Genomic DNA, 24,708 nt, shown 5'->3' on the forward strand with positions numbered 1-24,708 from the left:
AAGCAGAAAAGTAAAATTAAAATTTCATTTCATTAAATATTCAAACATTTCAGAACATTTAGAAAAAAAATACATAAACAAGCAGGAACCCTGAACAAGAACACAAATCTCCCACTTGACCAAAAATACATAAACAAGTGATCCTCTTAAGACAAAATACATAAACAAGAATGGATAAACAAGTCATCCTCTTAAGCAAGCTCCGGTGCGCGATAAACACAAAACTCCATCTTGATCATACCGTCATCGAAAAATTTGTGGTCACTATCAAGAAGGAACCCTGAAAAAGAACGATAGTAATTGCTGGTGCCTTAAATATTCTGGGTAGCACTGTGAAACTTGTGACTTGAGTTGACATTCACTTTAATTTCATAGGGGCAGCATCCAGCTGCTAACGGTCCAAGACAACACATTGTCAGAATATTTCCCATAAGAACACGTTGTGTTGTTCAGAACAAACACAATGTCTGTGTTTTCCTCTTGGAGAATAAAGAAATTATCATTCAGCCAGACAGAAACAAGGAATTTACGACCAAAAACAAACGGCTTCACAAAATCTTTATGCATCACTTTACAGTGAGCATAAATCATTTCAGAGGTTCCATTGACATTGTAAACTTCAATGGGGCATGAACACTCTATAAAAGAACAGAACTTTTCGTGGTTGATCTTATCGGGGTACCTAACAGTTTCTGGGCATCCATAATTCTTGAACGAGCAACAAACTCTCAAAGACTCAGCAACATCTTCCAGAATCCGGTTCCTCATTCTCCTGATAGGCAGGGTGCAAGAATGGCACTTTTGAGTCTTCTTCGAGCATGCGTTGCATGTTGCATGCCCATTTTCACACTAAATATAATTATAGAAACAATACAATTACTAAACAATACAATTACAGAAATAAATAAGAGTAAATGGTAAAGAGAAACAAATGGGTACAAACCTGAATAATTGGAGTTGTAAAGGGTTCACAGCATATTGGGCAATCCAAAAGTTCCATATTAAGTGAAGACACAACAATATTATCGGACATCTTCTGGTTACTCTGAGAATAAGAACAATTTGTGTACTCTGAAATGCTTGAATCAGTTGCTGTGGTAGCCTATTTAAATAAGTTAGCATCATGACTCTTCAATTTCTTTAGATGCCCTTTGTGGATGTAATTAATTAGTGGTTGTAGTTAACGAAGAGGCTGCATTGGAACAATACAACTGATGGAACAGGTGTAATGAAAGGTTTCTTGAAAAACCCATTTCTAATCTTTGCCATTAAGTTTTCATTTTTTTTGCGGTTTATTTTTCTGTCAAGTCTAATATAGCCCTTGACATTTCAACCAATTATGAAAGACAGTACCTGAACTTATATTTTATAATCAAGTAAACCCCTTTTTCATTGAACAAGGGTTTAACGACAGTACTGTAATTTAAAATTTTGAATCACACACAGTTTTCATAGAAAGCAAGTTTAATGAGTTTAACATAATACAAAAAATTATTGGAACGCAGTTAACTAACAACACTGTACAAACACAAGCCATTGTCACTTAACAAAAAATGCATCAATTTTTCTTGAAGCAAGCAACGGCTAAACTGCAACCGGCAACTGCAAAAGCCACAAAAAAACCAAGCTTCATGATCTTGTTTTTCCTCTCCATGTCTGAGCACTTAACTTCCATCAGCTTGACGTGTTCCTTCAGAGTCTCTATCTCCATAAGTTGCAGACCACTTTCCTGCATCATAATCACATTTTCTCCGTGGTACATCTCATGAGACTTCTTCAATCCCTCGAAGGCCTCATTAAGTTCCTGCAGTTCGTCAGTTTTAGCTACCACATGAGTATGGACATTAACTAGTTCCAGTAGAGCGACATTGCGTTCTTCAGTCATGGTATTAAGCTCACTTTTCAACTTCCTGACCACCGTTATCTGATAGGCCATGTCGTTATCGACTCAGGCAAAAAAATCGCATTGATTCTGTATAGTGTAGGTCAAACGACAGTTAGATGGCAATAACGGAAGATTAAGTTTAAATAAAATACGTACATTTCTCTTAGAGCAGCCGTAAAATCTAAAATACTTACATTTCTCTTAGAACAACCGTAAAATCTCCGTCCTGGATTTCGTTCAGTAGAGGAAATCTGCAGACGGCATGGAATTCCACAATCGCACACAACTTGTTTAGCTTCTCCTTCCATTGTCATTGTGTCTTGGAACTGGAGATCTATGGGAAGGCTGGTAAGAAAAAAGAGAATGATACGAGGGTTTTCAGAAAGGGGTTGAGTGTTGAGTTGAATTATGTGTTACACCTTCATTTATGTAGGGTTCAGATTTGCTTTTTGTTGTCAGGTGTGACAGATGTCCCTTTTTAAATTAATAACGAACCTTTAGTGTTTTAATTATGAAGGTTGAGTACCTTAAGTGATCTTGATTTAAGAGATTGAGGTACGAAGGTGATCTTTCAGTAAAAGGTTGAGTACCATATTTGTTCTTATAATAAAAGACTGAGGACCGTGGCTGATCTTTAAGAGAAAGGATAAGGACCTTAGGTGGTGATATAAAAAGCTGACCTTATGGTTGCTAAAAAAAAGACAAACATTAACTGTTTAATACATCCATTCATCAATTCAAATACATCCATTCCAATACATCCATTAAAATTCTAATCACAATGTAAAACCTACCTGCACACCCTAACAAAATACTACCTATGTGCACCAAAATAATTAACAAAATAATTAGCACTATACCATGTTCCAGAACTACGTGTTTTTGGATCTCTTCCTCAAGATGTTCATGTATCTAAAGGGAACATCTTTAGCTCTTCTCTTTCCTTTTCATTTTTCAGTTTGCGTTGGGATAGGTTGGGACGGAGCTCCATCTTCAACAGTGCTCCGTTGGCTGTTGAAGGCATGCTCTTCTGCATCACCTGGGTGGTTCTGGTTGTTCTGGTCTGGTTGGCCTTGGTCAGCAACCGGAGGTTCCACCTGAACTGCTTGATCCACAAATGGAAAGGTGTCACGTCTACTCGGTGACCTATGAACGACTTGACTTGTACCCTGCCATGGAAAGACACAGACCAAATAAAAATTTAATGGAATAATAAACCAAAAAACTAAAAACAACAAAACCACACATTCACTAACATCCATCATCCAGCGGAGGGTGACTGGAGCGTCATGAAGCACATGTTCTCTTTCAGCAGACTGACCACCAGGCTCTCTTTCAGCTGGCTGACCACCAGGCTCTCTTTCAGCAGACGGACCACCAACTTCATGAGTTGACTGACCCCCACTTCTCTTTAGGCAACCCCTCTTATTGTGTCCAAATTTGCCACATAAACTGCAAGTCATTCTCATATTTCCCTTCCTTGGCAACTTTGCCCTACTTGCAGCGGCTTCCTTGGCTTTTTCAACCCTTTGTTTCTCTAGTTCCTCCGCCTCCTTTTTTCTAGCCGTTGGTATTCTGCCCCTCTTCTTCTTATGTACTGGGGATGGTGGGAGTATGATGTTGAATGGCTCAGGGTCTGTTTCCCACATGTCTGGCCCATTCGTAGGGTTGATTACATAGCTGTATACCTTCTGATACGTAGCTATACTGTAACAGTCATCCACAAACTCTTTAGGCCGTTGATTATTTCCATATATGCATGGTGTAGCATGCGAACATGGGATTCCACTAAGCTGCCACCTTCGACATGTGCATGTTCTGTTAGCCAAATCAACCACGAACTGGCCCCCTGGGCCCTCTACCTGCCACTGAGGGCTACCACCAGGATCTACGGTGAACTTCCAACCATAATCAATGATTTTGGCCAACTTCTTTCTGATCTTTGGACACAGCTCACCCTCTATATTTCTCCCAAACTTCTGCTTGTCATTTATCCTCTTCATAAGCTGAGTCCTTATCATTTCGAACATTATCAGCACTTGCTTCTCTCTTGCAGCAAGTATGTACTTGTTGAATGCTTCAGGCAGGTTTGTTTAGGAGGACATCATATTTGACTTCCTCCTTGAACAGCGCTCTACACCAGTGTTTCATGTCCCTCTCTTTGATCCATTGGAAGCCAGCGTCATGTTTGTCTTCCAGAGCTTTCATTTCTCTATCCATGGCTGCTTTATATGTTGATGTTCCAATGTTCCAGATGAAGGGCTTCATGTGTTGCGTGTGAAACGTGCTCCTGAAATTGGCCCACAAATACCTCCAGCAAAATCGATGCTCTGAATATAGGAACAGCTTCTTCACAGCATTCACCAAACCCTGCACAAACGCACGAAATATAATCACCCATAGAATCTATAACACACCCTATAGTTTGTAAATTATTCACCAAAGGACCCTGACCTTAATGTAAAAAAGCTAATACAGCACATTAACATTGATCACTAAAATCAACTAAGATTGTTCACCCATGGAATGTACCTTTTGTTTATCGGACATGAAAACAGTGGCATTCGTAAGGTGCAGATCAACTTGAAGTAGCTCAATAAACCACATCCAGGTGTCTGTGTTCTCCGTTTTAACCCAGGCATATGCGAAGGGGTACATACAGTCGTTTGGATCAATCCCTGTTGCAGAAAGAAGTTGACCCCCGTATTTACCCTTCAATCAGCACCCATCCAGACAGACAATCTGTCTCATCCCATTCACGAAGGCCTGCTTCAACCCATCAAAGCATACATACATTCCCTGGAACTTCCCCCTTGCTTCTTTAAACTCCACCGTGCTGCCTGGGTTGGTTCTCAAAACCTCCCTCTTGTAATCATACAGCTTCGCATATTGCCGGTCCTCATCACCCTCCAATTTGTCCAATGCTGCCCTTCTTTCTCTTCTTGCTTGCTGAATGCTTATTGATTGTTTTAGCTCCGTCTGAATCTTCTTCACAAACACTTCAGACTTATATTCAGGATCGTTTCTAAATTCTTCTAAGTACTTGTCGGCGAGGAATGCACTAGTCAGGTGGAAGTTTTTACTCACTTTAGGACATGAATGGCACAGATCAAGGGTCTTCACTCGGAATGTGTTGTCATCGGGATCTTTGAGGTGCAGCTTTGAGGCAAACACATAAAACGTACATTTGGTCTTTGAGTAGCACTTTGCCCTCACTCTTGTTATCTTATTAACAGGAAAGTGTAGTTGGTACATGTGGTGTATCCCCCACTCACGGCAGGCCTTCTTAAACTGCTCCCTGTCATTGAACAACATCCCAACAGAGAAAGTTGGACCCTCCTGGTCGTGGTCTTCATCAAACACATTAAAATTCTCCCCCCCCATCTTCTTCTGAATCTGAAATAGATCTATTGCCATCAGACTCTATGTACTCCGAATCACCACCTACAGTGTCCTAGTGAATGGTTCTGTCAACACCACCAGACTCAAATTGGATTTTACCTTTATGTCTCCCACCAGCCCTGTTCTGCGAAGCACCAACATCCTCTTCATTCTCTCCATTCTCTTCATTCTCTTCATTCTCTTCAGGCAACTGACTAGTTGACCTCAACTCGGTAGTCAAATCTTCATCACCATCCAAGATGTCATAATCAGGATCCACAATGTACTCATCTAGATCATCATCTCAATCTTCAACCCATTCCTGTGAATCATGATGCTGTTCTTCAGTGGGCATCGGTGGCTGGTCTTCACTTCGCCTTTGCGGCAGTTCCCTGTTCTGGTCCTCAAATAAACCCTCAAATGGGGGATGATGTTGGGTCTGGAAGAAATTGTCAAATTCCACATCTTGAGTTTGTTGAGTAGGACCCTTATCATGCAACCCCTCTCCCTCAGCCATGTGCGGCCCATCGTCAGCCCCCAAATCCTGAGCTTCCTCATGTGGCCCCTGAATTTGAACTTTTTCCTCTTGTGGCCCATGCTGTTGGCCATGATATTCCTCGTGGGGTACATTTGGTTGGACATCTTCACTAGCCCCAACCCCAGCCCCAACCCCATTCACTTGGCAATCTTCAGCAGCCCCATCCCCAGTCCCAGCCACAGCCCCAACCTCAGCCCCATTCACTTGGCAATCTTCAGCAGCCCCATCCCCCTTATCATGGCAATCTTCATCAGCCAACTGAACGCTTACCTCTTCATTTAACCCCTCACCAGCAACCTCATCATTCCCAGTATCAGTTTGGCCCAAATAATCTGCCCCTTCATTTCCCTGAGCCTCCATATCTCCCTGGACCGTAGAAGCCCCTTCACTTATGTAATACCCCGTAAGTTCAGGTGCCGTTTAGTACAACGTGTCCGGTAGAGAAGGACCGGAGTTACAGAACTAAGTATATTGGATATTAAAGAAAAGGATAATATGGAGTAGGACGTAATTGTTTATGGATTGGAATAAGAAAATAAGGAAAAATATCAAGAAAAGTCACAAACTAGAGTTCAGGGACTGAAGTGGTAATTTAACCAGTTAAGTCCGAAAATAGAATTATTTCGCCAAGATCCGCGAAATGTTTTATAGTATTGGTGGTAAAAGTTTCAGGTCAATCGGAGACCTTTTAAAATTTGGACGCGGATTCATTTTGGGCTAAATTGTCAATTTTGAAGAATTCAAGGACCAAAGTGCAAATTAGCCAATTTAGCCTCGAGAATAGAAATTGGAAGATTATCGACGGAAATAAGTATTTTTGGAGTAGTATTATTTATTGGGATATAAATAATACGTAGATAATCGAGTTAAATGAATAAATAACCGTTTAGTTAAAATTGAAAGTTTAAAAGAGAAATGGTTTAAGTTAAAGAAATGAAGGATTAAAAGAGTACATTAACCAAGATATATATAAGAATTCCTTAAGCATAAGGAAATGAGGAAAGGATCAGAAGGAATGATCCAGAGAAGAGAGAAAATGACGATCACCGTCGTTTCGCCGCCGTTTCGCCGTTTCTCGCCCAAATCGCGAGTTCTTTATATCGATTCGTTCAGAATTCGATTCTCTATCATCGCTAAGTTTCAAATCAAGGTAAGTTTGGCGTTTTTATTATGAGAATTGATAAATAAGGGTTAATTCGTTTTAACGAATTAAACGAATCGTAATCGCGTTTCTATTGGCGTTTTTGATGATATTTGAGATGGTTATTAATGGAAATCGTGCTAGAATCGACTTTGGACGTTTAAGCACATCGGAATTGGCCCGGGGAATGAACCCCGGGGCTGCACATCGGCAGTCGTTTGCTGCACGAACGTGCAGTACACGTTCGTGTAGCATACTGCACGAACGTGCAGCACACGTTCGTGTAGCAGACTGCACGAACGTGTAGCACACGTTCGTGTAGTACACTACACAAACGTGGAGCACACGAACGTGCAGCGTACTGCACGCTGCACGAACGTGCAGTACACTGCTGCACGAACGTGCAGTCCCTCGTTAGTAGGAATCGATGATTTTGGCTTCCAGAGCCCTGACGCGACGCGGAAACTTGATTACAGACAGTTTCAAGTCGCATAATCAATCACGATTCGATTGAATATCAAAACATAAACTAGGACGTTTAAAAGAGAAGTGTGAATGAGAGATTATCAAAGTTAAGAATCGTATTAGAGATACGATTGTGTTAACCTAAGTTTATAACTTAGGAGTTTGAATACTAAGCCCACGTTTATGGATTAAACGTATAGGTAACTCGATTAAGTAGCTGACGTACCGACAAGCTACCAAGCCATTTAGCTGGAGAGGGCACGTGATTGGACAACGCATGGAGCTTACGCTTGCGGGATTATAATAATGCAGTTTTGGATAGCGATCGCAGTGAGTTAAACTTTACTTTGAGTATTATTACGCAATAGATAGTTTTTATATTATAAATATAATATTAAACTACATCGCATGCTATAGTATTTTATCGATAGAAATGAATTTGTGCATCGTATTATCGAATATATATAGATTGTGAAAACTAGTATATGATCCGGGGGAAACAAGCTACCTATTGGGTGTCAATAGGCTGTGTGATCACCAGCGTCCGGGTAAGTCATAGATAGAGATTTCATGGGTCGTATATCATACTTGTTTGTGCATGCGATACAGAGCCTATCTGGTTGAACTATCCCGGGGCCTGTATCTGCGAGTCGGCTGGTTGAACTATCCCGGACTCATATCGATCGATCGTTAGATGTTGTGATAATGTTCATTATGCATACTAAGGTATTAGGGTTTCGATCGGATCAAATGCTTGAAGTATAATATGTTTGTATATATGTGTTTTGTTTTAAATGCGATGCTATTTTCTATAATACCTTAGTAATGTGTTTTATCACTCAGTATTTCCCCAAATACTGACCCCTCACATTGATGTTTTTCAGGTGTTAGAGTCGGATCAGACAGACCGTCTTTGGTGTGCTGGGTACAAGTCCCCTTGGTGCTGCAGTAGTATACGTGTGACGAGTCTTAGCCTAGTATAGTTAGGTCTTATAGGTTGTGTACGTGTATAATGTTTGTTTGATGTGACATCTTTTGGTTGTCAGTTTTTGTATTGATCGATAGATGGGCTAGTACGTACCAGTTACGGAAGTGAAATGCCCACTATGATTGTATCGATGATGTGTTTATATATGATGTTATGTTATGATTGTAAACGTGTCTTTCTTATTATATGTCTATAGGATAGTTGTGTTTGCGTTTCCGCGAAAAAGTTAAAGTGGTTTTAGGCTTGCTACGGGTTTCGGAGCTACCACTCCCATTCCCTAGCGCCGGTCTCGGCTCAATAATTTGGGTCGTGACAAGTTGGTATCAGAGCAGTTGGTCCAGTTACCTCTGCTAATATATGATTTGAGTGCAGTTAGTCCATGATACCATTGCGAGTCTGTGATTGATGTTTGTTTGTTCCTAGGTATTAGGTCATTAGACTAAGCTAGGAACTACTGCAGCTATAGAATTGAGCCATGTCTGATCCAAGTCGTTTGTATTATTTGTTTTAAGATCGAGCTGATTGATTGTGAATTTTTGATTGATTGAGAATTCTTGTTTGTTTCACTATGATAAGTATGATCGATGGATTGTGAAATTCTTGTTTGTTTCTTTGCGAAATACGTATATGACGTATAGATGGTATCGGAATCGAATTATCGAAATGTCGAGATGTGCATGAAGAAGAAGTATGAAGTTACAGAAGTGGAAGAACCTACCGTGTACAGAGTTTAAAGGTCTAGAGAACTTACAAAACTCGAAGTTTAAAACTTTTTGAAAGTTGTTTGTGTAAACGATTTTGAAAACATAGTTGTGCCTAGACCCGCGATAGTCATCGATAAGTGCCACGACATTGATAGAAGTGCATCACTACATATATCTGTACATACATCAATAGGACATGCATCATATGCATTATGTTCGGACGAAAAGGTGAGATGTGGCAACTCTTTGGGGATGAGAGACGTCATCACCCTAGTGCACAATTTTGTTAAAATGAAAATGAAATTTGATTTAAAGTTCAAGATGAATCGTTTTATCGAAAGAGTTTTGAAAGAGTTTTGTTTTCATGTAAGTATACCTAGACCAGAACTCTGTAACGGAAGTGAAGTGCTCGCGAGCAAGCTGCGGTCAAGACCAAGAGGCGAATGAATACGTATAGTTGCGAAAACATAGACGTTATGCTTCTAGGATATGAACTTAGTTTCGAAACAACGCGCTAGAATATAGCTAAGACCGTGAATACGCTGGACAGTGATATGTATCCGATTAGTGGTAAGTTAGAAAGTAAGTATCTCTTTGACGGGATGTCAAAGATCTTAGATGACGATATAAGAGAAGAAGTGGATATGAAAGATGAAGTTTATATACGAGAAGTGAATAATAGATGTGCGTGAATAGCGGAATGAAAATGATTGGACGGTGAACTAGGACGTTCATACTGTATGATATAAGTATGAAAATGGGATAGTCGAGTATAGAAATCAACTTATAGTTATGCTTTGAAGATAGAAGATTACCCTTATGATAAGATGATGTGAATATTGCGTGATATTAGAAAATCGTCAATGATGGAATGACGATATGATTATACATTTTGGAGCTAAAGATGTTAACGATTTAAGATAAATTAAAAGGTAATATGAAAATTCGAGGACGAATTTTTATAAGGAGGGAAGAATGTAATACCCCGTAAGTTCAGGTGCCGTTTAGTACAACGTGTCCGGTAGAGAAGGACCGGAGTTACAGAACTAAGTATATTGGATATTAAAGAAAAGGATAATATGGAGTAGGACGTAATTGTTTATGGATTGGAATAAGAAAATAAGGAAAAATATCAAGAAAAGTCACAAACTAGAGTTCAGGGACTGAAGTGGTAATTTAACCAGTTAAGTCCGAAAATAGAATTATTTCGCCAAGGTCCGCGAAATGTTTTATAGTATTGGTGGTAAAAGTTTCAGGTCAATCGGAGACCTTTTAAAATTTGGACGCGAATTCATTTTGGGCTAAATTGTCAATTTTGAAGAATTCAAGGACCAAAGTGCAAATTAGCCAATTTAGCCTCGAGAATAGAAATTGGAAGATTATCGACGGAAATAAGTATTTTTGGAGTAGTATTATTTATTGGGATATAAATAATACGTAGATAATCGAGTTAAATGAATAAATAACCGTTTAGTTAAAATTGAAAGTTTAAAAGAGAAATGGTTTAAGTTAAAGAAATGAAGGATTAAAAGAGTACATTAACCAAGATATATATAAGAATTCCTTAAGCATAAGGAAATGAGGAAAGGATCAGAAGGAATGATCCAGAGAAGAGAGAAAATGACGATCACCGTCGTTTCGCCGTCGTTTCGCCGTTTCTCGCCCAAATCGCGAGTTCTTTATATCGATTCGTTCAGAATTCGATTCTCTATAATCGCTAAGTTTCAAATCAAGGTAAGTTTGACGTTTTTATTATGAGAATTGATAAATAAGGGTTAATTCGTTTTAACGAATTAAACGAATCGTAATCGCGTTTCTATTGGCGTTTTTGATGATATTTGAGATGGTTATTAATGGAAATCGTGCTAGAATCGACTTTGGACGTTTAAGCACGTCGGAATTGGCCCGGGGAATGAACCCCGGGGCTGCACATCGGCAGTCGTTTGCTGCACGAACGTGCAGTACACGTTCGTGTAGCATACTGCACGAACGTGCAGCACACGTTCGTGTAGCATACTGCACGAACGTGCAGCACACGTTCGTGTAGTACACTACACGAACGTGGAGCACACGAACGTGCAGCGTACTGCACGACACGAACGTGCAGTACACTGCTGCACGAACGTGCAGTCCCTCGTTAGTAGGAATCGATGATTTTGGCTTCCAGAGCCCTGACGCGACGCGGAAACTTGATTACAGACAGTTTCAAGTCGCATAATCAATCACGATTCGATTGAATATCAAAACATAAACTAGGACGTTTAAAAGAGAAGTGTGAATGAGAGATTATCAAAGTTAAGAATCGTATTAGAGATACGATTGTGTTAACCTAAGTTTATAACTTAGGAGTTTGAATACTAAGCCCACGTTTATGGATTAAACGTATAGGTAACTCGATTAAGTAGCTGACGTACCGACAAGCTACCAAGCCATTTAGCTGGAGAGGGCACGTGATTGGACAACGCATGGAGCTTACGCTTGCGGGATTATAATAATGCAGTTTTGGATAGCGATCGCAGTGAGTTAAACTTTACTTTGAGTATTATTACGCAATAGATAGTTTTTATATTATAAATATAATATTAAACTACATCGCATGCTATAGTATTTTATCGATAGAAATGAATTTGTGCATCGTATTATCGAATATATATAGATTGTGAAAACTAGTATATGATCCGGGGGAAACAAGCTACCTATTGGGTGTCAATAGGCTGTGTGATCACCAGCGTCCGGGTAAGTCATAGATAGAGATTTCATGGGTCGTATATCATACTTGTTTGTGCATGCGATACAGAGCCTATCTGGTTGAACTATCCCGGGGCCTGTATCTGCGAGTCGGCTGGTTGAACTATCCCGGACTCATATCGATCGATCGTTAGATGTTGTGATAATGTTCATTATGCATACTAAGGTATTAGGGTTTCGATCGGATCAAATGCTTGAAGTATAATATGTTTGTATATATGTGTTTTGTTTTAAATGCGATGTTATTTTCTATAATACCTTAGTAATGTGTTTTCTCACTCAGTATTTCCCCAAATACTGACCCCTCACATTGATGTTTTTCAGGTGTTAGAGTCGGATCAGACAGACCGTCTTTGGTGTGCTGGGTACAAGTCCCCTTGGTGCTGCAGTAGTATACGTGTGACGAGTCTTAGCCTAGTATAGTTAGGTCTTATAGGTTGTGTACGTGTATAATGTTTGTTTGATGTGACATCTTTTGGTTGTCAGTTTTTGTATTGATCGATAGATGGGCTAGTACGTACCAGTTACGGAAGTGAAATGCCCACTATGATTGTATCGATGATGTGTTTATATATGATGTTATGTTATGATTGTAAACGTGTCTTTCTTATTATATGTCTATAGGATAGTTGTGTTTGCGTTTCCGCGAAAAAGTTAGAGTGGTTTTAGGCTTGCTACGGGTTTCGGAGCTACCACTCCCATTCCCTAGCGCCGGTCTCGGCTCAATAATTTGGGTCGTGACAACTTACATATGGAATCAACCATGACCCCCCACTTTCTGAAGGACCTTCACCAACATCCTTGGTAGCCAATGGTTTACTCCCAACAGTCTTGGTAGCCAATGGTTTACTCCTTACTTTTTTCACGGGAGTGGGATACACATAAGCTAAATCGTTGGGGTTCGGTATCTCCTCAATTACAACATGTGGGGGCGACGGGGGCGGAGGGACTAAAGACTCAATGTCTTTAATTGTCAGTTTTCTAACATAGACATCCACTTCTCCATCCCTCTTCCCAGCCCTTGCCATTTCCATGACATCGTCTTCGTGATTTATCGGTCTCATCCAATCATGAAATTCCTTGTCTTTTTCATTCCAATAATAATCAACTAATCCGTTAACTTTTTCTCTTTTCACCCATTTATCTAATTTCCTCATAGACATATCAGACACAGAATAAATGCCGGTGAACACTTCCCCATCATGGTAACCCCATTCCCCCAATTCCTCATTAATGTGAAGGTTGATTTGAAAAAATTCTAAACCTGGTGACACTGCAAACAGATAAATATTTAAACACACCATCAACCATCAAGAAACGCAAAAAGGATAGTAAATGCCAACCAACAGAAATGTGAAAACAAAAAACAAGTCGTACAAAGATTAAACAAATCAAACCAACTAGTGGTCCTACAGCAGTAAACAAACATAAAGCAACTTGTAGTCCTATGTCCAAAAGCAGTAAACAAATCAAAGCATAGAATAACAAACATTTACAGAAATCAAAGTACTATGTGGTCCTACAAAAATAAAATCCACAAAAAAAAAAAAACAGGGTAGAAATTGACATACCTTCCACTACATCGTCACTATCGCTCTCATCCATTAAACCCCATCCAGGAGTTTCAGGTGGTCCCGTTCGTTCTCTTTCCTTTGATTTTCCTTTTCCTTTCTTTCTCATTTCTGTAATTCCTTCACTATAAAAACCTGTGACAGAGAGAGCATAAATACACCACATTAATCAAACCCTAAACCACATGAACCAGACAACAAGAGTAAAAATAAATTTTTCTCACTCTAAATTTCTGTTTTGTTCCTTCGTTATTTTTTCTTCTTCACAATGCAAGAACACGGAAAGAACGGAAGACGAACAGGCAATCGAAGAAACAATGGTGGTGTGAAAAGGAGAGTTGGAAAAGAAAGAGAGGGAAGGAAGTGTATGTCAGAACGAAGATGAAAGAGAGAGAAAAGATACCGAGCGGTTACTTTTTTTTTGATTTTAAAATTTAAAAAGTCAACCTGCAACTCTGAGGGAGGAACTGCTGATTCTGACAGAGGAGAGGTCACGTGGGTCGATAGATGGCGAGAAAAAGGCATGCAAACGATTTAATCGTTGGCGGCGTCGCGATTTTAGGTTTTTTTTCTTTCTAGAAGGGCCGTGAGTGGCGCCGCCATTAAGGTCAGGGGGTTTAGGGAAGCTTTTGAAAGGTCAGGGGTTTAGGGAATCTTAGTGCAAAGGTCGAGGACCGTCCATGATTAGGTATAGTTTTAAACATTTAGGCGTCAACGAATGAAAAAGCACAAACACGCTTAACGGGACGACAAAGTGAAGAAGAAGAAGAAGAAGTGAGTGAGTTGTTCCTTGTTCCTTGTTCTTTGTTCTTAGTGATTAGATCCAAATGTGAAAAAGTGATGGTTCAGTCGAGAACTTACTTCCCACCGCATCGTACACAGCTGCATCCTCGAATGCACATAAACTCCCTCTCTTTGCAAACCTCAAATAAATGTAATACTAAATGCCTAATCCTCCTCATTGCTTTTCTAACCATACCCTTCCTCTTCTACCTCTTCTCCACCGCTCAAAAGATCCACCACTCCCCCAAATTCTCCCACCCCAAATCCCAATTCTTCTCCATCGTCATTGATTCCGCTCGTTCCGCCTCCCGTATTCGGGTTTACCAGCTTTTGTCCGAAGGCCTTCTGCCTTTTGGGAATGGACAAATGCCTCTCGCTGTCGGCTCTTTCAAGGTTAGGCGGGGATTGGCGGAGGATCCTGAAAATGCAGGCGGTTTGATTAGTGGTTTGCTTGAGTTTGCCAAAGGCCGAGTGCCTAAAAAAGAGTGGGCCGATAGCAAGGTGCAGCTTTTGGCTAGCGGCGAGGAAGTGGAGAAATTGGAGATGGTGTTGGAGTCGTGTAGAGGAGTACTCAGACACTCTGGCTTTGCTTTTAAGGATGATTGGGCTACCATTATTCAAGGTCTTTTACTTTTTCTTTTCTTTAAATGTATTACACACAATATTATTCCTGTATGGTTGTATCATTGCTTGGCTTTAGAATAAGGTTGATGATTTAGAATGCCTGTTTTCTAATCATATTACAGACAAAGAAAAGGGTGTCTATGCATGGGTAGCGGTAAACTATGCTCTTGGAACCCTCGGAGACGATCCTCAGAAAACAACTGGGATAGTTGAACTTGGAGCCACTTCTTTGCAGGTCCTTTTCAGTTTTAAATATATAATTAAAATTTAGAAATAGTGTTTTTCTTTTTAAGTTTTTAAATTTGATGCTTCTCATTTTGTTTTCCTCTCCTTGTAGCTTAATTTATTGTTAATCATTTTCAGGCAACTGGCAAACACTTCCTTGAAATTTGTATGCTTAGATTTCATATGCTTCTCCCATGACACTTGAGTTTGTGGACATGCCAGCCTTCCCCAAGGGGCAGGGATTCTTCCTATTCTACTTGAACATTGCTATTGTAAATTTGATTTTGCACATAATAATCGATTTTCTAGACTATAAAATCCAGTCTTTGCCTCATCATAGCTGTTTGCCCAAATTGAAAATGTCACATTGTTACTTCCATAGCATTTGCATAAAATGGTAATGATGAGTCAGTGTGGTGCATCATACCTATATGTGTTTTCTGTTTCTTTTGGATATCTGCTAGGCTAAATTGGAATTTGAATCGTGTTACTAACATGCAGGCTACATTTGCTTCAAAAAGAGCAAAAAGGCATTCCTTACATGTGATCAAATTGGCTGGAGTTACCTATAATCTTCAGACACAAAGCTTTCCAAAATTCAGCCAGGTGTGCCCCAAATATATTCTTTTGCTACTTGCTGTGCAAAATATAGACTTCTCATCTTTCTTTTATGTTTCTGATCAATATTTGAATTTTTTCCAAAACCATTTTGCATTTGTGCTGCCTAAAACAGTTAATTTAATTATCTTAAGTGAAATGGTAGCACAACTGCCATCAGGCAGTGAAACTTAGATTATTTAGTGGAGACTTTCAGCAAAACCTACAGTTCTTTTGCATGTTGGTGTCCTTTTAATTCATATTTTCTTGCACTTGCAAAGGTCACTTTTGATGGTGACCATCAATATTAGGCGAACCTGTAGGCAAGGAGGTGTCTGACCTATTTTTTTTTCATAATTCCTCTTCCTTGAGTATTTGTCTTAGGGGTGGGCAAAAAAACCGGTCAAACCGATTAACCGAACCGAAACCGGAAAACCGAACCGGAAAATATGGTTAACCGGTTCAACGGTTTAGGTTTAGGTTTTGATTTTTAGTTTTCATGGTTAATGGTTTAGGTTTAGGTTTTGGATTTCTAAAAACCGTGGTTAACCGGTTAACCGGTTTATATATATATATATTCATATATTTTTAATAATTAATAAGATATATTTTATGATCTATAAAATAATATTGATTTTATAATATACACAATAAAATCTAAATATAAAAATATATTGACATATATTTTATTTAGGAATATTTATATATTTTAGGAGATTTTATATATGAAAATATTGTAAAAGAAATTTGTTTTCCTTATTAAAATATTTACTTAACAAAAATAGGAATATTTAAATTTATAAATAGTAGAAAGTGGACGTGAAGAACACTACAAACAATTCAAAAAATACAAACATAGCTTTAATATTACTCGTAAATTATTTGTAAATAATAATAGTTTTAAATATTTGCATTGATTTAACTATTTATAAGATAGTTTAGATTTATATTTTTTTAATATAATTTGAATTTCTATAGTTTTTTTTTTGTTTGCTAAAAAATCAAATAGAATTAAAAATATATCTTTTTTTGTCTTTAATTTTTCTAATGGTTATATGGTTAAAAACCGCAAAACCGAAAAACCGAACCGTTTTTTATGGTTAACCAATTTACCGGTTAACCGTTTAAAATTTTAGGTTTAGGTTTTTAATTTTAAAAACCGTATTACAATGGACCGGTTTACAAATTACCCTCATGGACCGGTTAACCGGTCCATGCCCACCCCTAATTTGTCTAGCTCAGTCGAATCTTGGGAGGCAGAGAATGCTCTGCTGACTCATTTCGTGTTACTCTGCAGTTATTCATCATCACATGGAATGAAAGTTGCGAAATGGAGACCACAGTAGAAAATTATTTAAACTGATTCAAGTCATTAGGTTATTCTGCAATTTCAATAGTTCAGAATCGAATCTCGTACTATATTTACTGCGTTTATTTTCCACGAATATACTGCAGAATTATGTCCTTTTTATTCTCTATAATTTGACTACTTGAAAATTTGGGCCAGTATGGATTTAACTGAAATCATTTTATATATACAACTGTCAAAATGTACATCATAGGTTAGTTATTTTACAATTAAGGTTATTTATGCTAGGTATATATTATGTTCCTCTTTCTGGTTACATAATGCTGTTTGTGCTCGGCAACAACCATAGGCATGTTGTGTTTTTCCGAAAGATGGAAAGTATCAATAGTTTTGTGGAAGGTCCTTAACCAAAATATGACTTTTTGTTTCATGCAGGATGCAGCGTGGGACACTCTGAATGAGCTTCACAATTCTAGACAGTTGATATCCTGTAAGTTATATGTGAAGTTATTCTCTTGCAATACTATTGGATGGAGGTCCAGTTTGTGGGCTCCAATTCGACCATGCACTAGCACTGTTAAATATTCTCTCAGTCTCCGTCCCGTAAAGATAGAAAAAAGTTGTGCTTTCACAAGAATTAAAAAGTTAGTTATAATTCATTTGTGATAAAATTTCTAAATTATTCTTTTATTTTTTTAAATAAATCAATATAGATCAATGATTTACAAAAACCAAAGCCACTACATAAATATTATCCAATAAAATTTATATATTCACACATTGGAACTATAATTCAATAAACATTGATATGATAAAATCTAATATTTTACTAATTTTATATTTAACTTACACTACGTTTTCTATATTTATGGGGCAAAAAAAGTAGCTACTTTTTCTTTCTTTACGTGACGGAAGGAGTAACTTTTAACTATTCATATTTCGTAGCATAGTTTTTTCTCGTTTGAGTTCCCTTTGGTTATTATTTCTAAATTTGTCAATTTGATATCCAATGATAATAATTGTTGATTTCCATCTTTGGCTCTTTGCTTTACTATGTTTCAGAGAAAATTTTATAGCTAAAATATCAAATGACTTGAACACTATTTACTTTAGTTTTAATTACCTTTCACTAGAACTCAGGACTAATAATAGCAAAAGATCTGAGAGTTGAGTAATTGTGATCTCCTGAATTAATTGTATCTTTCTTCTTCGATACCAGCATTAGGAGGCCTTCCTGTTAACTAACATGTAGGATATGTTACTTTGCTTTTTTAATGTACTTAAATAGTTAAATTAGTGTAGAATGAGAAGAATGGTAAAGGAAGTTGATAGTAAGTTTATTGTATATATGGTGTTAGGTATTGGGCAGGCATTTATTTAGAATTCTTCTCTCATATGTACATCAAATATGCCATATCACCTAAGTAGATTCAGGATAGTCAGATGTGAATCAGTCTGCTTTAATAGCAAACAGGTCTAGTTGAAAGCTAACAAGCACTTCAACAGCAAAATATGTCCTTGTACATTCTATTTGCACATTCTCGGTTAATTTGACTTGTAAATGTTTGTCATGTATGGTGTGTTAGATTGGAGAGTACTTCAAGTTCGTCTCACTAGTAGTGATGGAAAATTGTGAAGTTTCCTCTTTGCTTGTACATGTCAATGCATAATAATTGTATTAACATATCAGTTTTTTCTAATAATGACCATGTGACTTTTTTTTATGTTCATATAATAATAAATTGGCAGTTTAATTTGTACTTCACTTAAGTAAAACTGAAAAGGCTACAAAAATTAAAAAGAAGTCAAACAAACAGGGAATGAGAGTCCTTGCTGCGACGGGGATGGTAAATTTAGGCAAAATGCGTATTTAGGTCCCTGCACCATCACATTTTTTTGAATTGGATTCCTCCACTACAATTTGTATACAGCTAGTCCTTAGACTCCTTACACTTCTAATCTGTAGACATTAGGTCCCTCTGTCCAAAGTGTCAAGTTCAATAAAAATAAAAGTGCAGGGACCCAATTCAAAAAAGTTAATGTGAAAAAACAAACGAAAAATTCATCCTAGTTGCACTAACGCTGCGTGGAGTACACACTTTATTTTCGTGACCAGGGACCTAATGTTTACCAGATTAAAAGTGTGGGGACTCAATCAAGATGAGTAAAAGTGGAGGGACCTAATTCAAAAAAGTGTGATATTGCAGGATTCAAATATGTGTTTTGCCTAAATTTTGGGGTACTACTTCGAGTTCATCCTCTAATAGTATATGATGCAGGGTGTTGGAGTGATATGTGGTTCCTCACGAGGATCCTGCCCTTGAACAGGGAACAGGGTGCAGAATGCTTGGAATATTTCTACCACATAGATGTGGACAAAAATGGGAAAGTTGACCTCATTAGTAGTGGTGGAATTTGAGGAAGTTCCTGTTTTGCTTATGTATAACAATTCATAATAATTGTATTAATATATGGTCATTCTTTTCTATATATAACTATTTTATCCTTTTATGTTTAAATAACAATACATTGGTATTTTTTATATGTACTTCATAGTAAGTCAAACAAACAGGGAATGGGTAATCTTTCCATGTTAGGCTGGTTGGTATGGGACAATGATCCCATTAATGCTGGGATGAGGATGGTTAATGGGTCTCTGTACCTGCCCTGCTCAACTGTTGTTCCAGTTGGGACATTAGTAATTCCTCAAGTACAGTTATTATCCAAGTTAAACATGTGAAAACCAAATATTCCAAAGGTGACTTATGAGAAAAGCTACTAGTACACTGGTATAGGAAGTTTAAGCTTTTTATGCTTGTTTGTTTTTTAACTTATTGTCATGAAAGAGAGGACATTATACTAGCTGCATCATTTCATTAATAAACAAATGTTGTGGCTCTAAAAGATTTTAATTGGAAATGTTAAAATGATTTTGCAGTGTCTAATAATAGGGTGGTATCAACTAGTAATCCTTGCATTCCCAAAGGATATGAGATAGCATCCAGTAAAAGTGAAGCAAAACTTCTCTTATCTGATTCAGCTGGCAACTTTACTGCATGCAGACTTGAAGTTTTGGCATCGTTGAATAATCAACAAGGTAGCATCTTGTTTTCCTTATGCTTGATTGCTTTAGCTCTTGTATATTAAATCCTATACCATTATTGTTTCTCTTGATCTTTATGATGACTCCCTAAAAGTCCTCAAATCATTGTATTAAATGAGCACTTATATTTGAAATATGCAATTGAAAATAGTAATAGCTAATTGTAAACATGCACTAGGATATTTGTATATCATTCTTCTTTCACATACACAGTGAGATGAGCACTCTAGTGCTGTCGAGAAAGCATACATGCAAAAAGATGTGTAAGAAACATCCCCCAGTTTCACTCTTTTGCTTTTTCTTTTTCTGCACTAGAGGGATCACATGGCCCTAATAATTTCACTTGATGTCTTCATGATGGCTGCATTGGCAAATAACAGCTATTAAGTCTTGCATTTCTCAATCACAATTCACAAAGTAGAATGTGCTTGGGCTTATATGTAGATTTGCTAGTGAATGACTCTTAAGAAGGATATTTTTTAGGCTTCTTGAAATCATTGACATATTTTAGAATTCTGTAATCTGTTACTAATTACTATCTATTGTATTTTTTTAAGTTTTTCAGATTATTTTAGCTGATGGTGTAGATTTATGCAGTTTGCAATTTTTCTGTGGGTTTGCGTTATCTTATTATTAAGACCAGCCCATGGTAGAATCCAAAATTTTGCATATCTGGTATAATACTTTTGTTGTATATATTTAGTTTTTTACTTGCCACAAGAACTTTACTTGAAACAAGTCAAAGTACTTCAGTAATTTGTGATGACACTCACTGAAGAGCCATGAGTTACCTCAGAAGAAAGCATATAGAGGTTGATTAATTTAATGTGAAATTCAATTGTTATCGCTTCTAAATTGTCTTAGGATGTTCTTTAAAAGAGCAGATGTCGAGCAGAGTGTTGATGCCTGAAGCCTTATCTTTGCAGAAAAACGAGCTTACCTGTGATGGATCTGGAAGTGGCAGAAGATTCTTAGCTAGGAAACTTTATCCATCTTGGTTGAGGATCATTAAGCTAATGAATCGTTTTTGACCTTTTTGAGATTTTTGCGAAGAAAGTTGGATCGTGGACATTATCCCCATCTTAAATCTTGCAATTAACAGAAAGTGAATAAAAGAGTGGTAGATTTGGTGTGGAAGACTGTGCTTTGAAAGGACACAGCTTTCCCTTCATACAAAATAGAGGAAACTAGTCCAGACTCCAGATTTGGACAGTAGCTATCCCTGCCTTGCTTGCAACAACCAAATTATAACTTCAATGCCATCTCATTTTCAATTTGCCAGTCCGCACCTTCTCGCAACCCTATATGAGGAGGGTAATGGCGATCGCGGAAAATATCAGCATGGCGATTCTGTTTTACAATCATCATTTTCACTTATATGGATTCAAACAAGCTAGTAAGTTGGTGACAGACTTGTGTTCATCTAGAGAGGCAGGATGTGTATGAGCAAGAAAAGAAAAATGGAAATTCTGATGTTGGAAAGGGGTCTGATTGGTTTAGTGCATCTATCCTGATACCAGCATTTTATAAGCCAATGCTTTTCTCACATCCAAGGGTTTAGCTGTGTCTATGAATTCTGAAAGCTGGCTATGATAGCTGAGTGGCACTTTTATAGGAAGGTAGGTAGTACGTTTAGGCTACTTCTTGAACATCATTTAGTTTCATAGTTATAAAGATGAATAGCACCCTAACAATATGAGTTAGCATAAAAAATACCTTTCCAGTATGTAGGATTATGAAATCTCAAGTCCATCCTTAGAGACGCACTGTTACTTCCTGTGCCAAGAATTTTTTTACAAATAAGTCTTGTGGTCAAAGTAGGGATTTGAATACATGGACTGGTCAATATTTAAATAGATATCTCTAAGCTACTAGAGATACCAACTAGGTGGCATACTAAGGCTTCTATGATGGAAAATATGAAGTTAGACTAGAGAGCTGCTTAGCTGATTATTTCCATCTTGTCCTGATGTTGGATGATTATCATGAATTTCACCTCTTTTCTGATGGATCTTTTTATGAACCTCCTTTTTTTTATTTTATGTCAATATATCACTTCTATGATTTTATTTTTGTGTACGTCAATTGACATCTGCTTACATTGTATAGTTTATGGTGCATAATAGTTTCTTACATGCTTAGGCATCTTCCACAAATATTAGATATCTGAAATGTTGATCTGGGATGATTATAATTATACCTAAGTGGTGATTTTGGTATACTATGCTGATGTTTCTTGGGGCTTATGCAAGTTTAATTAAAAAACATTTCTTAAAGTGTGTCCCTTTCTATCCTTTTCTCAAGAGATGGCACATCTACACCTCATCGTTGTTGTACTTCAATACGTGTCTTCTGTTATCCCCTCCCCATGTTTTCTACGTCTCCCCTTTGGTATTGTACTTGGAAATGCTCCACATTGATAACTCACTAATTTTTGATATCGCAAGAATGTATTTATAGATAATTCATTGTATTATTTTGTCTATTTTGCAGAGAAATGCTTGCGTCGTCCATGTAGCATTGTCCCATCTTTCTTCTTGGAGCTACAAGGCAATCCTATTCTTCAAGAGAGCTTGTTCTATACTTCTGAGGTTTGTATATAATGATGTGAGTTTTGATTTAAGTTGCATATTAGGACACGTAGTTGAAAACTTATAGTCCATTTTATCTATCGGCACACATTTGTAGCATGAAATTTCTTCCTTTACTCCTTCAGATGCATGTTATTTTGTTGCTCAATATCGATGGTGGAATCCTGAAATAAACAGGATGGTTGAGGGAGAACCTTAAAAAAAGTTGATGCTTATAGGTTACTGAAATAAAGGATCAGTAAATTTGGTATGTTGATGCATTGGTCTGTACATTACTTTCAGAAATTCTTTGGCTTAATTATGATTCCTTAGAGAAGTAGAATTTGAAACGAAGGTTGCCAAAATTGGACCATCTAGATCTGGAATTTGGCTTTGTTATGATGTAAGATTTAGACATTAAGCAATCACATCTTTATGGCAAGTTCACTTGTATGGTATCAAGTCTTGTTTGAATTTATGGATCATGTGATTTGCATGCATGTGAATGACGTTATGTTATTTCAAAAGCACACAGTTAAATATGGACTACAGGTCAAGAACTCATATACAGTTACAAATTTTGATAATCCTATCTTGAATCTTTCAATCTAAACAACTGTCTAATTCACAGCACTAGATTTTGAATCATGTTCCTAAAAAGTATTTTGCCGTTCAAGTTTAATGTATTTATTCTATTGATTCTTGACTCTTATTTAGTTATTCTAGATGTTTCCGGTGCTTTTCTCTTGTTGATTAAACCTTTTACAGTTTTTTGGCCTCGTTCCTAGGAGTACTCTGTTCGAGTTGGAAGCAGCTGGGAAACATTTTTGCGAAGGTGATTGGGAAGAATTAAAAAGTCAACATCATGGTATCGATGATTTGGACTTGATAAAATACTGTTTCTCTTCGGCTTACACGGTGGCACTGTTGCATGACAAACTTGGGATTCCAATGAGTGATAACAGGTATTTAGTTGTCTCTTTTGAATAAAGCAGTGATTTTCCTTATTAGCTGTTGGACATTTCAACTATATTTGTTACCTTAAATGCTTTGCCATCATACGAGAAAGTTCTTTAAATAGGGGTCAAAGGATATTTCCAACAAAAAAAAAGGATATTTTGGATACTTTAATAATTTGGGATAAAAAAGAGTAGGCTAATAAACGAAGTCACCGAGGAAAGAGCAAGCTTTTTAATTTGCAAGTGGATTTTTTCTCGGTTGATATACGGAATTAGTTAGTACGCATCCATTTTGTTGAAGATGTATAGACATGGATGAGCATCATTTGGGTAAAATTGAATCGAGTTGAACGGCATATTTCAGATAATTAAGTATTTTTTGGTTCAGTTAGAAAATTCTGCTATCACGGTTTAAGTAATTAACAAATTATATGTACATTGTGAACCCCTAAAGCACAATAGGCTTGACCATTTGCCAGTTGTGAAGCTGAAAGTGAAGGCCTTAAACGAGTAAAAGTTTTGGTAGTTTATGTGGTAAGTAGAAAGATTATTTTGTTGTGCAGAATTGGTTTTGCGAATCATTCAGGAAGCTATCCGGTGGACTGGACCGTCGGAGCTTTCATTGTGCAATCAATGTTAGAGCCGTCTGATATGGAAATTGAGGACACGGAAGAAATAGTTGGAAATGAGTTGGTGACCTATTTCTCATTGTTTGCTTTTCTTTTAATAGCTTTACTGGCTGTGTTATTTGTAGTGCAATTGCGAAAACCACAGTTAAAAACAATATATGATCTACAAAAGGGGCACTATATTGTCACTAGAGTGCCCAGGTGATTTTTTGTTTTTTTACCCATCTGACAACATTTTGTAAATTCTATTGTATCTTTATGGATTTAAGCCACAAAGAGTAGTTTTTTAGGAAACTTTTAGATTCATTCAATTTACCAAGTATTTTCTGTCTTAAGTGCCATTTTACCTCTTGCAAGTAATGTGTAATTAATTAATTTTTTTAGTTTAATCCAATTAAAAGAAATTGAACTGCATTTCCAGTTTTTTGTAACTCGTTTGACATTGTCAATTCTCATTAGCACCCAAATTTGTATTGCCAGACTTTTTA

General features: G+C 37.4%; 4 protein-coding genes across 4 annotated transcripts; 1 reads left to right on the forward strand and 3 right to left on the reverse strand.

Moving 5' to 3' along the window:
• Window positions 1-369: 369 nt before the first annotated feature.
• Window positions 370-1,269, reverse strand: LOC126672614 (E3 ubiquitin-protein ligase SINA-like 10). Its single transcript, XM_050366567.1, has 3 exons — window positions 1,210-1,269; window positions 944-1,102; window positions 370-849 (listed from the first exon to the last, which is right to left on the reverse strand). Exons 1-3 carry the CDS (start codon window positions 1,267-1,269, stop codon window positions 370-372), a joined length of 699 nt encoding a protein of 232 aa, XP_050222524.1.
• A 2,695-nt stretch (window positions 1,270-3,964) lies between these two features.
• Window positions 3,965-5,302, reverse strand: LOC126672615 (uncharacterized). Its single transcript, XM_050366568.1, has 4 exons — window positions 4,621-5,302; window positions 4,418-4,563; window positions 4,340-4,354; window positions 3,965-4,255 (listed from the first exon to the last, which is right to left on the reverse strand). Exons 1-4 carry the CDS (start codon window positions 5,300-5,302, stop codon window positions 3,965-3,967), a joined length of 1,134 nt encoding a protein of 377 aa, XP_050222525.1.
• A 7,270-nt stretch (window positions 5,303-12,572) lies between these two features.
• LOC126672830 (uncharacterized) lies at window positions 12,573-14,115 on the reverse strand. The gene is made up of 2 exons (XM_050366782.2): window positions 13,422-14,115; window positions 12,573-13,123 (listed from the first exon to the last, which is right to left on the reverse strand). The coding sequence occupies exons 1-2, from the start codon at window positions 13,585-13,587 to the stop codon at window positions 12,573-12,575; spliced, it is 717 nt and encodes a 238-aa protein (XP_050222739.1). The 5' UTR covers window positions 13,588-14,115.
• Window positions 14,116-14,136: 21 nt separating this feature from the next.
• On the forward strand, window positions 14,137-24,555 carry LOC126672829 (probable apyrase 6). Its single transcript, XM_050366781.2, has 8 exons — window positions 14,137-14,826; window positions 14,951-15,063; window positions 15,555-15,659; window positions 17,395-17,449; window positions 19,898-20,056; window positions 22,556-22,653; window positions 23,401-23,597; window positions 24,155-24,555. Exons 1-8 carry the CDS (start codon window positions 14,262-14,264, stop codon window positions 24,423-24,425), a joined length of 1,563 nt encoding a protein of 520 aa, XP_050222738.1. The 5' UTR covers window positions 14,137-14,261; the 3' UTR covers window positions 24,426-24,555.
• The last annotated feature ends 153 nt before the right edge of the window (window positions 24,556-24,708 follow it).

This window comes from Mercurialis annua, linkage group LG3, assembly GCF_937616625.2.
Source record: "Mercurialis annua linkage group LG3, ddMerAnnu1.2, whole genome shotgun sequence".
NCBI classification, from domain to species: Eukaryota; Viridiplantae; Streptophyta; class Magnoliopsida; order Malpighiales; family Euphorbiaceae; genus Mercurialis; species Mercurialis annua.